Below are 20742 nucleotides of genomic sequence, written 5' to 3'. Positions count from 1 at the left end.
TATTGTGTGACTTATGTCTTCTTTTTTAGTTATTATGCAATAAATGTAAGTGATAGCATTACATTATATATATATAGCTATATCAAGACGGATTTTGGCAGTTGCGTAGCCAACATCGCCTCAATCAACAGCCAGTAGTGCACTGGCAGTCAGCGCAGGAGGTTGGTGTCCCTCGACAATTGTGTTACATAATCTTTTGGATATATATTTGTATTACAATTTCCAACGACGCACATAATTATTATTGCCTTACATATGATTTAATTTTACTTTGTTTTTTTTCAGATTCTCCAATGGCTTCAAGCTCATCAAAACACCGAGGATGCCTCAACAAGGCCAATTCTTTCTGCTACGTGTGTGGGGACTTCACAAAAGTTGCACAGCGTCAAACCATCACTTCCCTCCTCAGAACTGCCTACTTTCATTATTTTGACTGTAAAATTGGTGATCAGGACAAATCTTGGGCTCCACACATCTGTTGTAAACCCTGCTACAATGGACTAACTGCTTGGTTTAATGGCAAGAAAGCGGCTTTCAACTTTGCAGTCCCGATGGTTTGGAGAGAGCCATGAAGCCATGCAGATGATTGTTATTTTTGTCTAACAAATATAACTGGTTTCAATGCATTTTCTAGAAAAAAGATCAAATATCCCAACCTTCCATCTGCTATGAGACCCGTTCCCCATTCAGATGATCTTCCTGTCCCAACACCTCCAGTAAATAAGGATCTTCTTTCCTCAAATCCGAGAAGTGCTGAAGGATACTGATTTTGAGGAGCTTCTTACCTTAAAGGAACTGAGAGCATGGGAAGCATTTAAGTCAGTCTGTAGTGGCTTCCTTGGTAACACACGCGTACCAAATTATCAAGCCTGTATTGAGAAGTTGCTAAAGACTTATGAGGATATGGGATGCCGAATGTCACTCAAAATTTATTTTCTCCATTCCCACCTCAACTTCTTCCCTCCAAACCTTGAAGCAGTGAGTGATGAGCACGGAGAAAGATTCCACCAAGACATTACGAAAATGGAGAGCAAATACCAAGGCAAATGGAACCCCAGCATGATGGGAGACTTCTGCTGGATGCTCTTGCGTGACATCCCGGAGGCAAAATACACCAGATCATCAAAGAAAACACACTTCTAACTGTCTGTGGTACTATGAATTGTGTACATTGTGTCATCCAAGTATATTAATTCCGTCAATGTTCTTTATCTATCCTGTTTTATCTGTAATAAGCTGCAACTGTTGAAATAAGCATGTATATACTCTGTATATACTAAAATGAGACTATTTAAAAGCCAGAAAACTAGAGGTGATAGAGCAAAACTGTTTATAAATTTGAATTCAGCACACATAAATTAGTAAAAAACACCTATTCACATTCTTGCCTCAGACAAAAAATATTTTTTTGTAAACCAGTGTTATATGTTTGGCAAAATAGAAACAAACATTTTATAAATAATACACATGTCAAAAGTTTAATAATTTATGTTTTACAATTGCATTAGAACTCTAAGTCATGCGATTTTACTACGCAAATCAAATAAATGTTACAAAAATGTTTTATTATAAACTTAAATGGTGCTAATGTGATTCACAAAAAATTTTGATATTTTATGTATGTCTTCTTTTGTGAATGAAATAACAATAAACTTTACCTGCACATTTTATAAATGACATCAAATGCTAACAATATTCAAAAAAGAAGAGATTTTTGTCTCATTTTAGAGAAACTGGTCTTCAACAAAGATCTTTTGTACATTAACATAAAACAAAATGCTTATTAACAACTCAAAGAATTATCACCTGTATTCAAACAAACTTTATTACATTTCTTAAAATACCAACTCGCTCACAACAAAAAGGTAACTACTCTTTTTTGTTTTCCTTAATCATTACTAAAGATACAATTACTGAAGATGTGATAATATAAATGCAATAATAAACTTGACAATGTTAACAAAAAACCTTTCACATTTCTTAAATGTCATTAAAATTCATTCTTAATCCACACTTTTGAGAAAAACTAACAAACATCTTAGTAAAATATATGCTACCTAATTAATTATTAAGGATTGTAGAATATACTTTGCAATAAAGAATACAAGTGAGTATATTTATCATAAGAATTACAATAAGCCACAAAATAAACTTGGTTCAAAAACTATACTGATTTGACTATAAAGATATTTTATATATGCAAAATTGATAACCCTAAAACAAAAATCTTATAACTGACTACAAAACTCTCACAGTAATACAACCTTACAAAATTAATCTTTATTGCTACAATCCAATGATTTTTTCTTTAATGTCTATTAAAGTAAACTTGTAAAAAAAAAAAAAAAAAAAAAGTTGCTACGACTTTCCTGTCTATATGTAGTATCATCTATTTCTGAGTGTTTCCCGTAAGATTTGGGCAGCTTCACACTAATTTCTATGTAATCATGAAATCAATCACAATAAACACTGTGATAGTTAGGAAAATAAAAATTATTGATGATGAAACATTTGTCTGTCTTCCTCAGGTATGATCAGGATTACTTAATACAAGGATCATATATTATTACAAAAACAAAAGATACGAGGATTAAATGTGATGGACATGGTGTCAGCAGGTGAAAGGTTATAGGCAAAGGACAAATCTGGTCAAGTGTATGAGCAGTGAATAGACCTTGCCAAATGCAGTTGATGTTGCTGAAGCCAACATCAAAGGTCATTTACTTCAATTATTTATACAGTTTCTAAACAGTTTTTCTTTTTTTTAGTTTTGGGATGGTGTAGAAAAATAATTTCATTCCAAGGTATTTTGTGAACTGTTTCATATTGATGTACGTGCCCTATTTTTGTTCTTTTTACAGTGATTATTTCAGATTAGGTAGCAAGATGTGAATTTTATGTAAAGGTTTGAATACAGCTTTTACATCAGTGCTCAAATTACTAAAAACACTATAAGTTTCATTAGCAATTTCTGGCACTTAAAGGGATTAAAACAAATTTATGTTTTGTGTTCTTGATAAGTGAAAGGTTAAATCATCAATAAAACATTTCCTGATGCTTATAAATCATTGTTTGCCTACCTATTATTATATTAGCATAATGTGCTTATTTATTCAAATATGGCTTATAACTTTCATGGACAATCAGTAATAAAAGCATCTGCAGCTTCAACGAACAATTACCATCAACTACAGTAATATATTCCTATAAGCAGAAACAATCATAGATAACCCTTTGGTCCTAAAGAACAAAATAATAACATTCTTTTAAATCTGTATCATCACAGCAGGAGAATCATGGTCAAAATTTATTTTAGTTGCTTTTAGGTTAAAAGTTTCTAGGTAATCAAATATTTCAAAGTAATGTATATCTGCATGGCTGAAATGCATCTCAAATGTCACAAGCTATAAAAAGTACAAGTTTTACACCTGGTTAATACACATGAGAAGTCTGAAGAGAGTAATATATGATGATTATAGCTCAGTAAATTATGGTAAGCACAGCACATAAGAATTAATAATGTTACAACTAATAATGTTTAAGGATTATAGTTTCTTAAACTGTCATATTAACCATCCTTTTGAAATAAAATATCAAAAAAACATGTGCAATACAAAATTCTTTGATTGTACGTAGATCAGAATCACCAAGTAAATTCATTACAACTTTATCAATAACATAAAAAAACAGCTTAGCTTACTTGTGCCGAAAACCCACAGAAGAAAGCAAACCAGAAGTGACAGAGTGTGAAGGCAAAGTTCTTGTAGAAAAAGTAACGAAGGAATTTGGCCATACGAAGGTAAGACCAACGGCCATGAACCAGAAGTAATCTTTCCAAAAAGCGAAACTGGGCAAGAGAGAAATCACTGGACAATACCGCTTGCATTCCTTCTTGACCACTGATACCAACTCCTATGTGGGCAGCTAAAAGATTACAAAAGAGAGAGTTAATAAAGTCGTACACAATGACACTTTTTTACATCTATTTATAAATGTTTCACATGTAATAATTCAAAAAATTGTAAGTACAACTTGAATGGTTTACAAGCAGAATAGTTAAACACTAGAAAACAAATGAAATAATAAACTCCACTTTTTGTTTATTGTTAAAACTTGATCTTATTCGAGAATCATGAGAGATGGTATAACAGTTAACTCAGTTTAGTATATGGACATATTTAACACATCCAAGTTAAACAGACAAATTTCAATATAAAACATGATTTTTTTGGTTTTTATACAACAAAAATGAAACTCAATTCAACTAGGGATCTGGAGTCAGTATACAGCTTGTATAGTTTTTCATCTTTAACAAAATTATGTTTTGCATTTTATAAATTATTCTATACCATTTAAACATTCAGAAATTTATGTAGATATATTCATTGGCTTTCTGTCAATAAATTCAATAATTATTACACACAGATTACATTTTCAATTAGATATTAAAAAGACAAAATATATTCCAAAGTTCTCCAATCTGACATCAAGAGAAATGCAAATAATAAAACTTAACTTTCATTATTTAAAGGTTAGAGCAAAAAGAAACATGTGGATATTAAGCAGAATATAATAATTTGTTTCTTTTAATTTGCTGTTTTATAGAAATATTAATTTCTTTTTCTGTAAATGTTACCCACATTAACAATAATTATAACAAAAATATTGATTATTTTAGTAATATTTTATAATGTTATTGAATTGACGAGTCAAAAAAAACAAAACAATATTAGTCCTACTTTTTATCATGCTGACATCATTAGCTCCATCACCAATAGCAAGAGTAACTGCTTTCTTGTGACGTTTAACAAGGTCAACAACCAGAGCTTTCTGTAACGGCGTCACTCGGCAGCAAATGACTGCCTTACACTGTGAAGCAACAGACAGAAACAGACACTCCATGTTAGGATTCAGGGCATGAACTAGACTGTTTCCATTCACCACAATCCCAAAGCCCCCAAATTCTCCATCCACTCCTTGTTCATCACTAAATGTAATTATGCTCAGGTGTCTGGGAGCTTTAGTTGTACTTAAGACACTATTAATATTCTCACGAAAAGTAATGAGTTGTTTTTCCACTTCGTGATATTCAGTCCCATCCACAATGAAAATATCCACCATGTCATCTGTCAGTAATTGGCAGGAATAGCCAATGTTAACAGCAGTTTCTGGAAATAAAAAAGGAGGTATTTATATTATCTATGATTAACATAATGACACTTACTGAAGAACATCTTAACTGAGTTTCATATTTTACATAATGTTACCTTCTGTAAACTATATTTAATGAAATTCATAAATCTATGTATATCTCAAGTGTTCAACTCAGCATACAATATTCAGCTATTCACATGCCCCTGCTCCTACAAATGCCATAACACACACACACACACTTGAGATATTATAACTGAAAAACTATTGTTATATATGGAGGATAATTTTAATATTATACAAAAAAACTACAGCTGCTTACAAACTAAAGCTTGCTGTTAATCCTACAGTCTTTGAAAAACATCTCTTTCTTTAAAGCATCACATGTACTTATCTCCATGTTGTTGTTTTTATGTCTCTGTCATTCTATAAATATATAAATTAAATTTTATACACAGTTATTTATGATTACTTAAGATAAATGTTACAATGTTTCTGTTTCTTTCTTTTGCTTAACAGTCTATACAAACTAATTAGAAGTTCATGCAAGTTTTCAGTTCATTTACTGTATTTGATAGTGGTGTTAACTTTTCTTCTGACATACAGGTTCAGTAAGAACACAAATCAATGACAGTGGAATCAACTGCCATAAATGGCATGATTGAAAACACCTGAAATTCATAATTTCAATAATCAGCTTCCTGAGAGTCTATTCCATTCAGATGCTTATGTTTCATTATGAACTACTATTTCAATTGCACTGTGTTATTCAAGTTCGAGAAATAGATTGCAAGATTAATTTTCAACATCCCAAGATACTGATAAATGAAAAATACAAAGTAATGTATTAAATAATTTTATTCAATACAAAAACATGTTTCAGTGCCATAGAAAGACTACCTGGCTTTGACAATATTACTCAGTATAAATCAAGCAGTGTAAAAAGCATCTTCAAAGGCCATATGATATAAGCCCCACCTCAACCACACCCAACATCCAACTGGTTCTGTTAAGTTTTCAAGTGCCCATAGCACTTAAATGAGTGAATACAGTTTTATGTTTCAATAAATCAACAATTTCAATGAATTATTAAATATACTCTTCAAAACAAGAAACGCAAAAGGCACAATATGAGACAAATTGTTAACAAGTTTATTCCGAGTAGTTCTGTATGACATGTGTGAAACTTTGGATGTTCAGCAGTGAATGTTCAGATGTCGGTCCAACTCGTCCCAAAAATGTTCGATGGGGTTTAAATCTGGTGATCTGGAGGGCCAGGGAAGAACGTTGATGTTGTGGTGTCTCAAGAAGACAGTGGTGAGTCGGGCTGTGTGAGGATGGGCATTGTCATGTTGAAAAACGTCGTTGACGTTCACCATGATGGGTTGCACATGGGGCTTAAGAATCTCGTCGATGGTTGCGTACGGTCTGATTGGAAATCCTACGCAGCCCTGGTATGGTTGGAGCAGTAGACGTCGCAGTGGTGGTCCTATCCCAAAGGTGACGTAACCGGATGTAGCAATCTTGAGCGGGCGTGGTCACAAGGGGTCTGCCAGATCGTGGACAGTCACGAGTTGATCCATGTTGTTGGTGACAATTCCATAGCCTTGTGATGGTGCTTGGGTGGACATTCACAGCTCTGGCAACATCTCATCGAGATTCACCTGCTTCCAAACAACCAATGGCATTGTTGCGCTGTGCTTCAGTCAGTCTTGGCGTAACTGTATTGCGTGTTGGTGGCTTAACACTGAGCTATGGAAACCGAGAACCTGTCACTTTTATAGAAATTTTGCACATGTTGCACTTGCAGAACATACAGATCTCTCAAACAAATTTATTGGACACGAATGCGTTTTGGTGACAAATCCGATGTTTTCCTCCGTTTTCAAAGTGCACAACTTTTATTGTCATTTTGGTCTGACAATCAGTGCCTTAACACGTGCAACATCACATACTCTGAGCTTGTTACGTTATTACATATATTTCTCTTTAAAATAAAAAAATATCCCTTTTGCGTTTCTTGTTTTGAAGAGTATATATTCTTTTTACAACTTGCTCTTAATAAAGCAAACTATTTCAGAAATAAAATATATTTTTAAATGTCTGTAAATCCATTAGAATTATCCATACTTATAGCACTCTATTTCAAATTAACAACATCAACTGTTTGCAAAAGTTTACTTTTCAGTTTTGACAAAGAATCCTTTCTGGTTATTATGGTTTGAAAAATAATGAAAATAACATACTGAGTGGCAAAATAAAAAAAGAATTTTATTAATGAGCATTTATGCAGATGATTAAACTACTTTCTTCCACTAGTATGTGCGTGAGTGCACGTTTTTTTTTAACTAATGTTATTTTTAAAAGATAAATCAAACCACTAGTACATTGTATTCTTTGACAGATTGATTAGGCAGAGTATTCATGATGAAACTTTGTAGAAAGCCAGAACACATTCGAAACATTGTCCTCTACACTTGTGTCTCCACACCAAGCAGTGCTGCCCATTCTACAAAGTTTCAACTAGTAAATTGGATTTTGGCTAAATTCTCTCTCTGCCTACACATTAATTTAAAATCCTTTCACTTCTGATGGCCCCCCCTGGTACAGCAGTCAGCCTACAGATATACAATGCTAAAATCAGAGGTTCAGTTCCCTTCGGTGGGCTCAGCAGATAGCTCGATGTGGTTCTGCTATAAGAAAACACACACATACGTCTGACAAGAACACAAATTGTTCTACTAATACATTATTTTCAGAAGCAACATTCAAAAGAAAGTGAAATGAAATGAAAGAAAACAAATGCAAAACATTTCTTTTTTTAAATATTAAATGCATTACTGTTATAACAATTTTAATAAAAATGACTGTTTACTTACCTTGTTTGTCTCCTGTTAAAACCCAGATCTTTATGCCAGCTAGAGCTAAGTTAGCTATGGTTTGGGGAACTCCATCTTGTAACTTGTCTTCTATTGCTGTTGCTCCAATTAGATTAAGATTCTTTTCAATTTCTTCATAAACACTATTTACTTTTTCTTCCCGATTGTCCATTGATGTTCTGAAAATATACACAAAAAAGCATTAGCTTACGTGAATTTCAAAGTTAAAATCATTGAAAAATTAACAGTGTTTCATGCCATGGATTAATTCTACAAGACAACTAATATCTACAGTAATGATGTAACCTAAATTATTAATAAACCTGGTAGTGTCACATTTTGTTTACAATCTTAAGAAGTGCTGTATGATACATGTAAAAATCTGCACGATTTACAATGTTTCTAGAAATAAATAAATCTATATATAGACACACACAGACACATTGCAAAGGACTACAAGTACTTTTACTTCCCTTGACAATATAAGATGACTACAACAATTAATCACAATATTCAATGAATTTGGTAAAATTTGCACAAATCATTTAAATGTTTTGTGAAAATGTACATGCTTGATATTGCACTAGGTATTGAGGTTTGAATCAGTAATTTTAGGTATATCTTATTTGTTAAAAGCATTGACAATTCAAGTTATTTTAAGCAGATTCTTTACTTTTGTGTAAATAAGCTGCATAATAACATCAAATTTAGAAACATAATTTGTGTGTTTTGTCTCAGTGTTTTGATGCTCAGAATACATCTTTTAACTTATAGAACTTTGAGTTAGACCTGCAGAAGACTGACGTGAGTTTGCAGCAACGGCCAATATAAATCTTATCAAGTTAATTTCACAGACATTTTGTAGATCCTATTAATTATGTTTCAATGTGAAATTAATTTACATAAAATAGTAACGAGTTATCTCTGTGATGAACTGAGTTTGGTCTCTTGTAGCCAAAGCTCAACATTCATAAATAGTTTTCAATTAAAACATGCACGTGCCCCATAGTTAGTGAAATGTCATGTTTGTTGTATTAACAATGTTTTTGTCACCACAAGATTGCTTGACTTGTATATTTCGGCCATACAATAATCACTTACGCTGCCTCATTGAATTTCTCTTTCCACTGTTCAAAGTAGTCTTCATCAAGTTGTTTCACAGCAAGGCACAGGGTGCGTAATCCTTCAGAGGCAAATTTCTAAACAAACAAACAGTAAGAATAACCATGTATTCTCATTTTTCCAAATGCAAGTTTAAAATAAACATTCCTATCTTAACTCTTTTCTTACAGAACCAATTTTTGTGCATATCACAAGATTTTACTTAGTTACATACAATATTTAATTAAGCTATTTTGTGATTGTTGGTTACAAATAAATTCAACATTAAAATTTACATTACAATTCAAAATTTTGTGTTATCAAAGTTTTAATTCATTTATTTCAAAATAAACTCTGTAGAAAATTTTTTAAATTTCAGTTTTATTTTTATGCAATCCACAAGTTAATAAAACCTTACATTTTTGTCTTTGTAGCTTGAATACTTCTTGATGTATGCTAACATTCCATGTAGATGTAATATAGGTTAATTGCTCTTTTACACATTTTTCTATCAAGCTCCTTAAGGCACAAACATTGGTTTGGTTTCTTTTGAATTTTGCACAAAGCTACCCAAGGTCTATCTGTGCTAGCTGTCCCTAATTTAGCAGTGTAAGATGAGAGGGAGGGTAGCTAGTCATCACCACCCACTGCCAACTCTTGTTCTACTCTTTTACCAACAAACAGTAAGGATTGACCATAACATTATAACACCCCCCAGTTGAAAGGGTGAACATGTTTGGTGTGACGAGATTTGAACCAGAGACCTTCGGATTGCGAGTTGAGCACCTTAACCACCTGGCCACGCTGGGCCAGCACATTTAGAGAAAAGAGAAATAGACTCTTGGTTCACAAAGATTAGTGTTACCAGGTTCTGCTGATGAGAGAGTTTCTCTGCCCACTGTACCATAATATTGGTTGGGAACACCCATTAACATCTGTTGCAATAAATAACATTAAAGGATGGAAAAGTATAATAAACATGAAAATAAATTATATGTGAAAATTTTAAAAATATTAAAGATATGACCAAAAGAAGTTTTGAGATTATTTAAAGAAATATTAAAAGGTGTGCATGTTTTTACTGTGTCTTAATTTTAAACATTTCATTTCATTATACTACAGACCAAAGTATAAGTTGACAATAACAGCTACCATTGGAAACACAGAGAGAGAGAGTGAAAAACAAACATTTACCTTAAATTTAAAAAAAACAAACTTGATATTCACTTGAGTTATGCAAATGAAATTTGAAAACTGTAAGTTGCAGAAAAATTATTTTTATATTCGAGTTGTTTTGTTGGCTGGATAAGATGGTACTTGGGTATACTTTCAGAAACTTAAAGAGTTAAGGTAGGGTGGCTATCATGGTGATAAGTTTATGTAACATTAACCTATTTGGTAAATAACCAGAAATTTAATATTACTGAGAATATGCTCTATGATGGCAATAAGTTATACTATTTACTGAAACCACTGTCCAACTACTACTCTTAGCTATATGTCTCATTACCTGTTCAAACTTCTAAGTATTAATACTCTTAGCTATATGTCTCATTACCTGTTCAAACTTCTAAGTATTAATACTCTTAGCTATATGTCTCATTACCTGTTCAAACTTCTAAGTATTAATACTCTTAGCTATATGTCTCATTACCTGTTCAAACTTCTAAGTATTAATACTCTTGGCTATATGTCTCATTACCTGTTCAAACTTCTAAGTATTAATGCTCTTGGCTATATGTCTCATTACCTGTTCAGGCTTCTAAGTATTAATGCTCTTGGCTATATGTCTCATTACCTGTTCAGGCTTCTAAGTATTAATGCTCTTAGCTATATGTCTCATTGCCTGTTCCAGGCTTCTAAGTATTAATACTCTTGGCTATATGTCTCATTACCTGTTCAGGCTTCTAAGTATTGTGCTCTTGGCTGTATGTCTCATTGCCTGTTCAGGCTTCTGAAATTATTAATGCTCTTGGCTATATGTCTCATTACCTGTTCAGGCTTCTGAAGTATTAATGCTCTTGGCTATATGTCTCATTACCTGTTCAGGCTTCTAAGTATTAATACTCTTGGCTATATGTCTCATTATCTGTTCAGGCTTCTAAGTATTAATGCTCTTGGCTATATGTCTCGTTACCTGTTCAGGCTTCTAAATTATTAATGCTCTTGGCTATATGTCTCATTACCTGTTCAGGCTTCTAAGTATTATTACTCTTGGCTATATGTCTCATTACCTGTTCAGGCTTCTAAGTATTAATGCTCTTGGCTATATGTCTCATTACCTGTTCAGGCTTCTGATTGTGCTCTTGGCTATATGTCTCATTGCCTGTTTCAGGCTTCTAAAATTATTAATGCTCTTGGCTATATGTCTCATTGCCTGTTTCAGGCTTCTAGGTATTAATACTCTTGGCTGTATGTCTCATTATCTGTTCAGGCTTCTGAAGTATTAATGCTCTTGGCTATATGTCTCATTACCTGTTCAGGCTTCTAAGTATTAATACTCTTGGCTGTATGTCTCATTACCTGTTTCAGGCTTCTAAGTATTAATGCTCTTGGCTATATGTCTCATTGCCTGTTCAGGCTTCTAGGTATTAATGCTCTTGGCTATATGTCTCATTGCCTGTTCAGGCTTCTAGTGTATTAATGCTCTTGGCTATATGTCTCATTGCCTGTTCAGGCTTCTGAGGTATTAATACTCTTGGCTGTAATGTCTCATTACCTGTTTCAGGCTTCTAAGTATTGCTTGCACTCTTGGCTATATGTCTCATTGCCTGTTCAGGCTTCTAAGGTATTAATGCTCTTGGCTATATGTCTCATTGCCTGTTCAGGCTTCTGAAATATTAATGCTCTTGGCTATATGTCTCATTGCCTGTTCAGGCTTCTAAGTATTAATGCTCTTGGCTATATGTCTCATTGCCTGTTCAGGCTTCTAAGTGTATTAATGCTCTTAGCTATATGTCTCATTGCCTGTTCAGGCTTCTAAGTGTTAATGCTCTTGGCTATATGTCTCATTGCCTGTTCAGGCTTCTGGGTATTAATACTCTTGGCTATATGTCTCATTGCCTGTTCAGGCTTCTGAAGTATTAATGCTCTTGGCTGTATGTCTCATTACCTGTTCAGGCTTCTAAAATTATTAATGCTCTTGGCTATATGTCTCATTACCTGTTCAGGCTTCTAAGTATTAATGCTCTTGGCTATATGTCTCATTATCTGTTCAAGGCTTCTAAGTATTAATACTCTTGGCTATATGTCTCATTACCTGTTCAAACTTCTAAGTATTAATACTCTTAGCTATATGTCTCATTACCTGTTCAAACTTCTAAGTATTAATACTCTTAGCTATATGTCTCATTACCTGTTCAAACTTCTAAGTATTAATACCTTGAATTTACAACATATTTTATATTTACAAACTTTTAATAAACTTTATTTCTATTCTGTTGAATTATAAACTTGTAATACACTGTTAAATGTTTTACCTACTTCTACTTAACTTCTATTACTCTACTATAAAGTTGAATTAGTAAATAAATGAAGATCTCCAAGTTAATTTGATTATTTTTTAAAAGTATTTATCATGAGTAGTTTTCTTCCTTCTTTTCTTCTCATTTTAAACATCAAATATGAATTAAATTGTTACACAATCATAGAGTGATGGAAATATGATCTAAATATTAGCCATTCTCTTGGTGAATGTATGAAATTATTTAACATGACTTTTGGTTGCATCCAGTGAACACTTGTTTCACTGTTGTTAAATATTCTGATGATCAACAATGTTCCAATAATAACTGTAATATTTACCTCCGAAATGACATGTAACTAAATTACAGTGAACCTACAAGTGTTGTTCCATATACATGCTTAAAGCATTTCTCACACTGAATTTGGATAGAAGAAATTATCTTTATGTACAATAACATTCTATATATTGTTTAACACACTGTACCACAGGTAAAAGTAATACTGAATCTATAATATATATATTTGATATACATCATAGTGCTTTAGTTATCAAGACAGTAAAAAATAATTTTTGTATACATGTTTCAGAAGGAAGTATTTTAATCTTCCTGTATACATGTTTGGAAGTCTCCCCACATTATGACAATTCTACTATTTTTTGTAATGTTATAGCCACTGTGCATATTGACAATATCAGTGTAGTGCAGTTTCCAATTTAAAGGTGTTCTATCTAAAGCTCACTACTCTTCCCTGCAGACTTCACATTCTATCCACTGTAAAGGAACAGGGGTGTCTCCAAGTGATACATTTCAATAGTCTGATCACACCGAAATACATATATGCTGCATATGGAGACTTCACACCAGTATATCTTCATTTGGAATAACACGAATATCCATTCCTTCTTTTAGCTTCTTGAGGTATGCATAGGTTGAACAGACATCAACATAACTTGTATCACTTTTCTGGAGGGATATCATTCTTAATTATGTTGTGTATTGTTGCCTGGGGTAAGTGATGGCTTCTGCCATTAACCTTTGAGTCCATGAGTTATCATCTTTTGAAAGATGCTGGTATAACTTGATGCAGGTTTCTTTCTAGATGGGACTGCTGTCCCAGGTTGATCCCTGTTCCTTCCTTTTACATTAAGTAAAATAGATATCTCCATCTTAAAAATTCTAGTCCACAATTTGAATACATCTTTATGATATGAATATAGGTATATATTGCATCAAAACTAGCTGTAACATACCCCTTTCAAAAGTGGTCAATATTTGATGGAATCATACTGCCTACAAAATGCCAAACAATATATAAATATCGTAAAACTTGCTGATTTCCATATTCAAAATCATGTGATATAATACTAAGCCCTCTGTATTAACACTGTTTCGTATTTCACTGTAAACAATAAACGACACTAGAAAAAAAATGTTTTAAGAGGAAAATGTTAAGAAAAAAAAACATACAAAATTAATCTCAAATGTTATTCTCCAAAGAAATTTGAGGTAAGAATACATTTTACTGACATTTCTAGATCTTTACAAAACTGTTTGAGAACAGACAGGTAAAGTTTCCCATGCTTTGCACAATTGCAAAATATGAGAAACATGATATCCTAGACTTTATAGAAGAATGTCATCAGATAGATGTCATGTTCAGAGTTATGAAAAGTGGTTTTATAGTTTCCTCTTTTTTTATTTTTGTTACCTAAAGGTTGTGCATGAAGATACAGGATAGGAAGTACTCCCTAAGATCTCCAAAGTATGACCTTAACAACAGAAGGAAGATACAGGATAGAAAGTACTCCCTAAGATCTCCAAAGTATGACCTTAACAACAAAAGGAAGATACAGGATAGAAAGTACTCCCTAAGACCTCCAAAGTATGACCTTAACAACAGAAGGAAGATACAGGATAGAAAGTACTCCCTAAGATCTCCAAAGTATGACCTTAACAACAGAAGGAAGATACAGGATAGAAAGTACTCCTAAGATCTCCAAGTATGACCTTAACAACAAAGGAAGATACAGGATAGAAAGTACTCCCTAAGACCTCCAAAGTATGACCTTAACAACAGAAGGAAGATACAGGATAGAAAGTACTCCCTAAGATCTCCAAAGTATGACCTTAACAACAAAAGGAAGATACAGGATAGAAAGTACTCCCTAAGATCTCCAAAGTATGACCTTAACAACAGAAGGAAGATACAGGATAGAAAGTACTCCCTAAGACCTCCAAAGTATGACCTTAACAACAGAAGGAAGATACAGGATAGAAAGTACTCCCTAAGATCTCCAAAGTATGACCTTAACAACAAAAGGAAGATACAGGATAGAAAGTACTCCCTAAGATATCCAAAGTATGACCTTAACAACAGAAGGAAGATACAGGATAGAAAGTACTCCCTAAGATCTCCAAAGTATGACCTTAACAACAGAAGGAAGATACAGGATAGAAAGAACTCCCTAAGATCTCCAAAGTATGACCTTAACAACAGAAGGAAGATACAGGATAGGAAGTACTCCCTAAGATCTCCAAAGTATGACCTTAACAACAAAAGGAAGATACAGGATAGAAAGTACTCCCTAAGATATCCAAAGTATGACCTTAACAACAGAAGGAAGATACAGGATAGAAAGTACTCCCTAAGATCTCCAAAGTATGACCTTAACAACAGAAGGAAGATACAGGATAGAAAGTACTCCCTAAGATCTCCAAAGTATGACCTTAACAACAGAAGGAAGATACAGGATAGAAAGTACTCCCTAAGATCTCCAAAGTATGACCTTAACAACAGAAGGAAGATACAGGATAGAAAGTACTCCCTAAGATCTCCAAAGTATGACCTTAACAACAAAAGGAAGATACAGGATAGGAAGAACTCCCTAAGATCTCCAAAGTATGACCTTAACAACAAAAGGAAGATACAGGATAGGAAGTACTCCCTAAGATCTCCAAAGTATGACCTTAATAACAGAAGGAAGATACAGAATAGGAAGTACTCCCTAAGATCTCCAAAGTATGACCTTAATAACAGAAGGAAGATACAGAATAGGAAGTACTCCCTAAGACCTCCAAAGTATGACCTTAACAACAGAAGGAAAAAAAAAAACAGACATTTCCTTGACTTTACAGTTTTACACATTACTACATAAGTACAGCCACTAAACTTCACAAAGGAATGGGCATAGTTAAGAACTCCCATCTAACATCTAGGTACCTACTAACTAACTAAAAGCATACCAGTTTTGTATGTGGAAAGAAACAGTGACCAGAATTCTGTGTTCATGTACAGGTACACATGGTGTGAATGAACATTTATATTAGTTAATATTCTGTATATAAATCAGATTCTATTAACCATTAAATAGTGAAAATTATTACTTGGTTTAATTTCTAGGGAAGGTTGTTAAATCTAAGCATTTCATGTAAAAGCAAGTATATGACAAACCACAATGCATTTTATTTTATAAACATTCAAAACTTTCTAACCACTGTCTTATTTCTAAAAACTATTATCGTTATAATAAACTTGCATATTACAAATCAATGAATTTTAACAAATCCTAACATCTATAACAGCCAATGCAATTACTTTACTGTTAAACAAAAATGTTATGTATCAAATGAATAGTGAGGTTGAGCTTTGAGTTCATAAATATGTGAACACAATGCTTAATAAACTCAAATAGCATAGGGAATCAAGATTAAATCACATGAAACCAAGCTACATACTAAAATATATACACACAAAAGGAAAAAACTAAACTGAAGACAAAATAACATGAAAAACTGAATAAATCTTAACTAAAATGTATATAATAAAATTAATGCCAATAAAAACAAATGAAATAATGCATAACATACAAAATGGAAGAGAGGTTAAAAACAATATGAAAACTAAGTACAAAATGAAAACAGAAAATTATTTTAAATATTCAGAACAACAAAAACTAAACAAAATAAACAATGTTTAAAAATAAAAGTTTGAGATAACAAATTTAAAAAATAAAATATATCGATGTGTACATTTCATCCAAACACTATATCCAATAGAAGGCTGTAGTAATAGTTTCCACACAGTGCCTACTCTCAGCAAAATCCAATGGAGGGCACCTCTTTGACCTTCTGACGTTACCTCTTCAAAGTGTAGATTCTTCTATTGGGGATGGCAGCTCAACAAGCCATTACCAAGTCAGGTTGTTCTCTCCATTTTTCCACATTCTCCTTTATTACAGCTCATGCCTCTGTTCAACTGGTGGTTTACACTTGACATTGTTGGTACCAATGATAATCTTCTGGAATCTTCTTTTTTCTATTTTTAAACAGAATGATGGAACTATTATCTGCACCATTCTGGCTGGTGAGACAGTTTGATGACTGAAGTGGTCTTGCACAACTCCTATAATTATAGTTGCAGCTTCTGCTGATAAATGGCACTTTCTTCTGTGGTTGGAGAGCTTCAGAAGATGCTCTAGGGTTTAGTATCTTATGGTCATCCTTAAGCTTTCACACTGTATTGTTCTGATATTACATAGTACTAGTAGAGTTATCTATAGATTATTAGTGGCTTTAGGGGTCAGAATGATAGCAACACAAGAGCAGGAAGCAAGTCTTCAGTGTGTATACCTTTGCATGCTAGAATCAACATTTCTAAAGTTATTTACTGGTCTGCTGTTAAATTGAAATAATCATCTACCTCACTGCAATGGCTTGGAGTCAGACAAATAGATTTGATCACTCACAAGTCAAGAAAGCCAGAGCTACAGAATCATGGGTTTATATAACAAGCATTAGGTCTAACTACTTCAAGTCAATGCAATAGACATATGTTAATAGTTAAAACACACTGCATTTAGAAACATGCTTAATGGTCAGTAAATAAAATTATCTTACATACAAAGTTATTCCATAATTATTTACTTCCAAAAGTTGAGTACCAGTTCCTTTGTTAGAGCAGAGTTTCAAATTAGAAAATGATTTTAAGTCAACCATATTACAAGCATCTGCCTTTTTAAACATAACTATAACTAAGAAAGGAAAGCAATGTCTGATTTCACAAATAAATCTAGCTATATCCATATAATCAACACAAAAATCATGCAAGTAAACATAGTCAACACTAAATTCACATATAACAACCATCTAGTGTAAAAATAATAACAATGTAACAAAATACTTATTTACACAAGTCAATCATTTATAAACAAATATTGCAGAAAAACAATATGAACACTACAGTTTATCTCATTTTAAACATGCAAGTAATCTTGATTTCACTCTATCAAGAATAAATCACATAAATAATCCAAGTGATCAAAATGAAAAATATTTCTCCATTACCACCAATGAAAACAATGGTCTATCATGTTTCTCACATGGTGGTATCAATTATCAGTAACTTTATGTTTCTCTCCCAAAGAAAAATGAAATGCTTTCAAGTATTTCAACACCAACATAAAAATGTTTTTGCCTGTATTCGAAAAACACAAAATACACTGTTTCTCTCACGCTCATTGTAATCTGAGCAACTATTAGTCAATACCAAATATATGCATTACAGTTTCCAAGCAACGTTCTTTATTTTCATGGAAAATTTTGCTCTTTTACATACAGGTAGTTCTTGATTTAAATAATAGTTACGTTCAGGAATTGGTCACGTTAATCAAAATTCCATAAATCAAACATTATTTCCCATAGACTATAATCTATGCATGCAATTCCAGTGGGAATGCTATCATTAGTCAAGCCTCAATATACTGCAGTAGTGCCACCTATACTCATGTGATCAACATAATATATTTACAGACAATATCAACTACAGTGTGAAGCATGATAAATTGATTTTAATGACTGTTGTATGATAAAACTGACTTCATGACCAAACAGCTACTGCACAGCTAACCGTAATGTTATTGTAACTTCACTTCAACTATTGTGCATCACGTTATCGTAACAAAGCGTATGCATCAGCTAAACCTTCAAGCACATGCTAAGTGCTTCTCTTTGTACCGTTACAATACAAAAATAACTCAAAAATCACGTTAATCCAAATTCACAACCAAGTAAATCATGAAATGGTGTTTTTATATTGATCTCATTAATCTATAAATGCATAAAACAAATCTGCATAAATTGAGAACAACCTGTATTGCAGTCACAGATAATTATTTATACTACTGGTGCATATGTAACTAAGACACTCATGTTGCAACATACATCTCACTCCAATTTGTGCAACGCTTGCTCGCACGCACGTGAATATATAAACACGGCATAATGAAACAGAATTAATTTCTCTAATACAGTAAGTAAATTAGAGGTCGTAAAAACCAATTGATCACATAAATAGATTCCAGCAAACTTCTATGAAAATGAAACATACTCTGCTCAGGTTTGTAGTTCAAACTTGTTATCAAGAATCAAAACCAGCTGTCAATTACCTAATATCACTTCTGGAGAGTATTGCTTATGCTGCTCTCAGAAATGCCACTACAGCATACAAAATTAAATGATTATTGCAACATGTAAGACCAACACCTTACTATGAAATATTTCTCAATAGTTCTGGTAATAAGGGTAGCAACACCCTTCAAACTGTTGACTCTGATGAGTCAATCTTAACTGTACTGTAATCAAATAACTATCACACTACATCCTCTGGACATCTGACTGTAAAACACCAGTTAATAGCTTGGAAAGCATGGAATGACAGATACTTTAGTTAATAATTTATCAATCAAGTAAATGATCTAACTGCTTGTAATTACCACAAGAAATAATTATTCAGATTGGTAACAGTATTTCTGTCAATCACCAGAACAGGAAGACCTCGTTCAGCTCTTAACAGTATGAGATACCAACTGCTCCAGCCATAACCAAGTAGCTTGCATACTGCAGGTGAATAACAGAGTTGTACCCGGTCATCAGGGTCAAACTTTCATTTCAATAGTTTTGATGAACAGCCATACTGCTCAGTTGGTGACACATTAACTGTTGCAGTTAATATTGATTTGACCACAAGATGAAGAGCTATTAGATCCACTGGAAGCCTTACATCAGGTATATGCAACAAAATATCTACAGAAAAAGTAAGACACTCAGTCACATGGTATGTGAAGGGCTACTCTAACTAGCAACCAACAGATATGTTTTAACCCATTTGGTGAGGTAATAAATAATGACCAGCACATATTCTGGCTTTTGAATGTAGAACCATCGATATAGAGATATTTTCTCCTCTAGGAGTGTTCCTTGATGTAATTTGTTTTACTTTGAGAGACATACACGTGTCACAATTTTTTACACCACCATCCAAAAAACATAATATGAATACAGTCAGAAAAACCAGAACTGGAAATTCACCTTCATACATCACACTCCATTGTGCCTTCAACTGTCCACATCATGTTCTGATGTCACTAACACTGGTGTCAGTATTTAAGATGTATGGACAAAATAAAAAAGAAAAGTAATCATTGATGTTTTGATCAAAACATGTTTCAAAGATTTAATCTCATTCAAATTATTGTGTTAACACAAAATTCATGTCAGTCCTAGACTTGCAAAAATTGCCCATAAACCACCAATAATAAAAGAGAAAGCTCTGAAATCTATAGACTTCTATTGTGATCTCAGAATGAAGCCAGTCCTTGACCACTGCAGTCTTAAACGGGTAAGTAAACAACGTCCCTGCCTACTCTGTGACAGAATAAATCCACTTTCATGAGTATTTCCTAGTATAAATTTCAAGCATACATCTTTGATAACTTTGAATACCAATCTTTACAGTGACCTGAAACATCTACCAAAGATCAATATGATATTCACGTAAATTAAACATCTTTCCCATTTTATTGTCCAAAGTGTAGGCTTCACCAGCCTCTCAAAAGTACCAAGTGTATGACAAGATCAAACAACATGATTCAGCATTCATAAATCATTTCCTGAATGTTAAAAACAAAGTTTATGCAGGTATTCCCTGATGCTTAAAGCAGTCCTTTGGTCTTGTTTATTCATCTGATTTGACTTACCACTAGCTGGAAGCTAAATCTAGCATAATGAATCAAAAACATTCTCTCCAACATATTCAGATATTTCTTCACATACAATACCATAAAAGTATTAATGCATTTTATGGTGTT

The 20742-nt window shown here is 33.0% G+C and overlaps 2 protein-coding genes across 3 annotated transcripts in view; one reads left to right on the top strand and one right to left on the bottom strand.

The window, feature by feature from the left end:
- Window positions 1-3065, top strand: part of LOC143238764 (E3 SUMO-protein ligase PIAS2-like) — a 124084-nt gene extending 121019 nt beyond the window's left edge. For both annotated transcript variants that reach the window (XM_076479287.1, XM_076479283.1), the window contains one exon: window positions 286-3065. The gene's annotated coding sequence lies outside the window, so the exon portion shown is untranslated. The remainder of the gene's footprint in view (window positions 1-285) is intronic.
- Window positions 1-20742, bottom strand: part of LOC143238763 (phospholipid-transporting ATPase ID-like) — a 182603-nt gene that overhangs the window by 5721 nt on the left and 156140 nt on the right. Inside the window, 4 exon segments of the mRNA XM_076479279.1 lie at window positions 3701-3924; window positions 4740-5168; window positions 8031-8209; window positions 9132-9229. Of these exon segments, the coding sequence (XP_076335394.1) occupies window positions 3701-3924; window positions 4740-5168; window positions 8031-8209; window positions 9132-9229 (930 nt within the window).

The sequence above is a fragment of the Tachypleus tridentatus genome, chromosome 13 (genome assembly GCF_004210375.1).
Source record: "Tachypleus tridentatus isolate NWPU-2018 chromosome 13, ASM421037v1, whole genome shotgun sequence".
Classification (NCBI taxonomy): Eukaryota; Metazoa; Arthropoda; class Merostomata; order Xiphosura; family Limulidae; genus Tachypleus; species Tachypleus tridentatus.
Note: the sequence above shows the minus strand (reverse complement) of the source record. Positions and strands in the feature narration are given on the sequence as shown.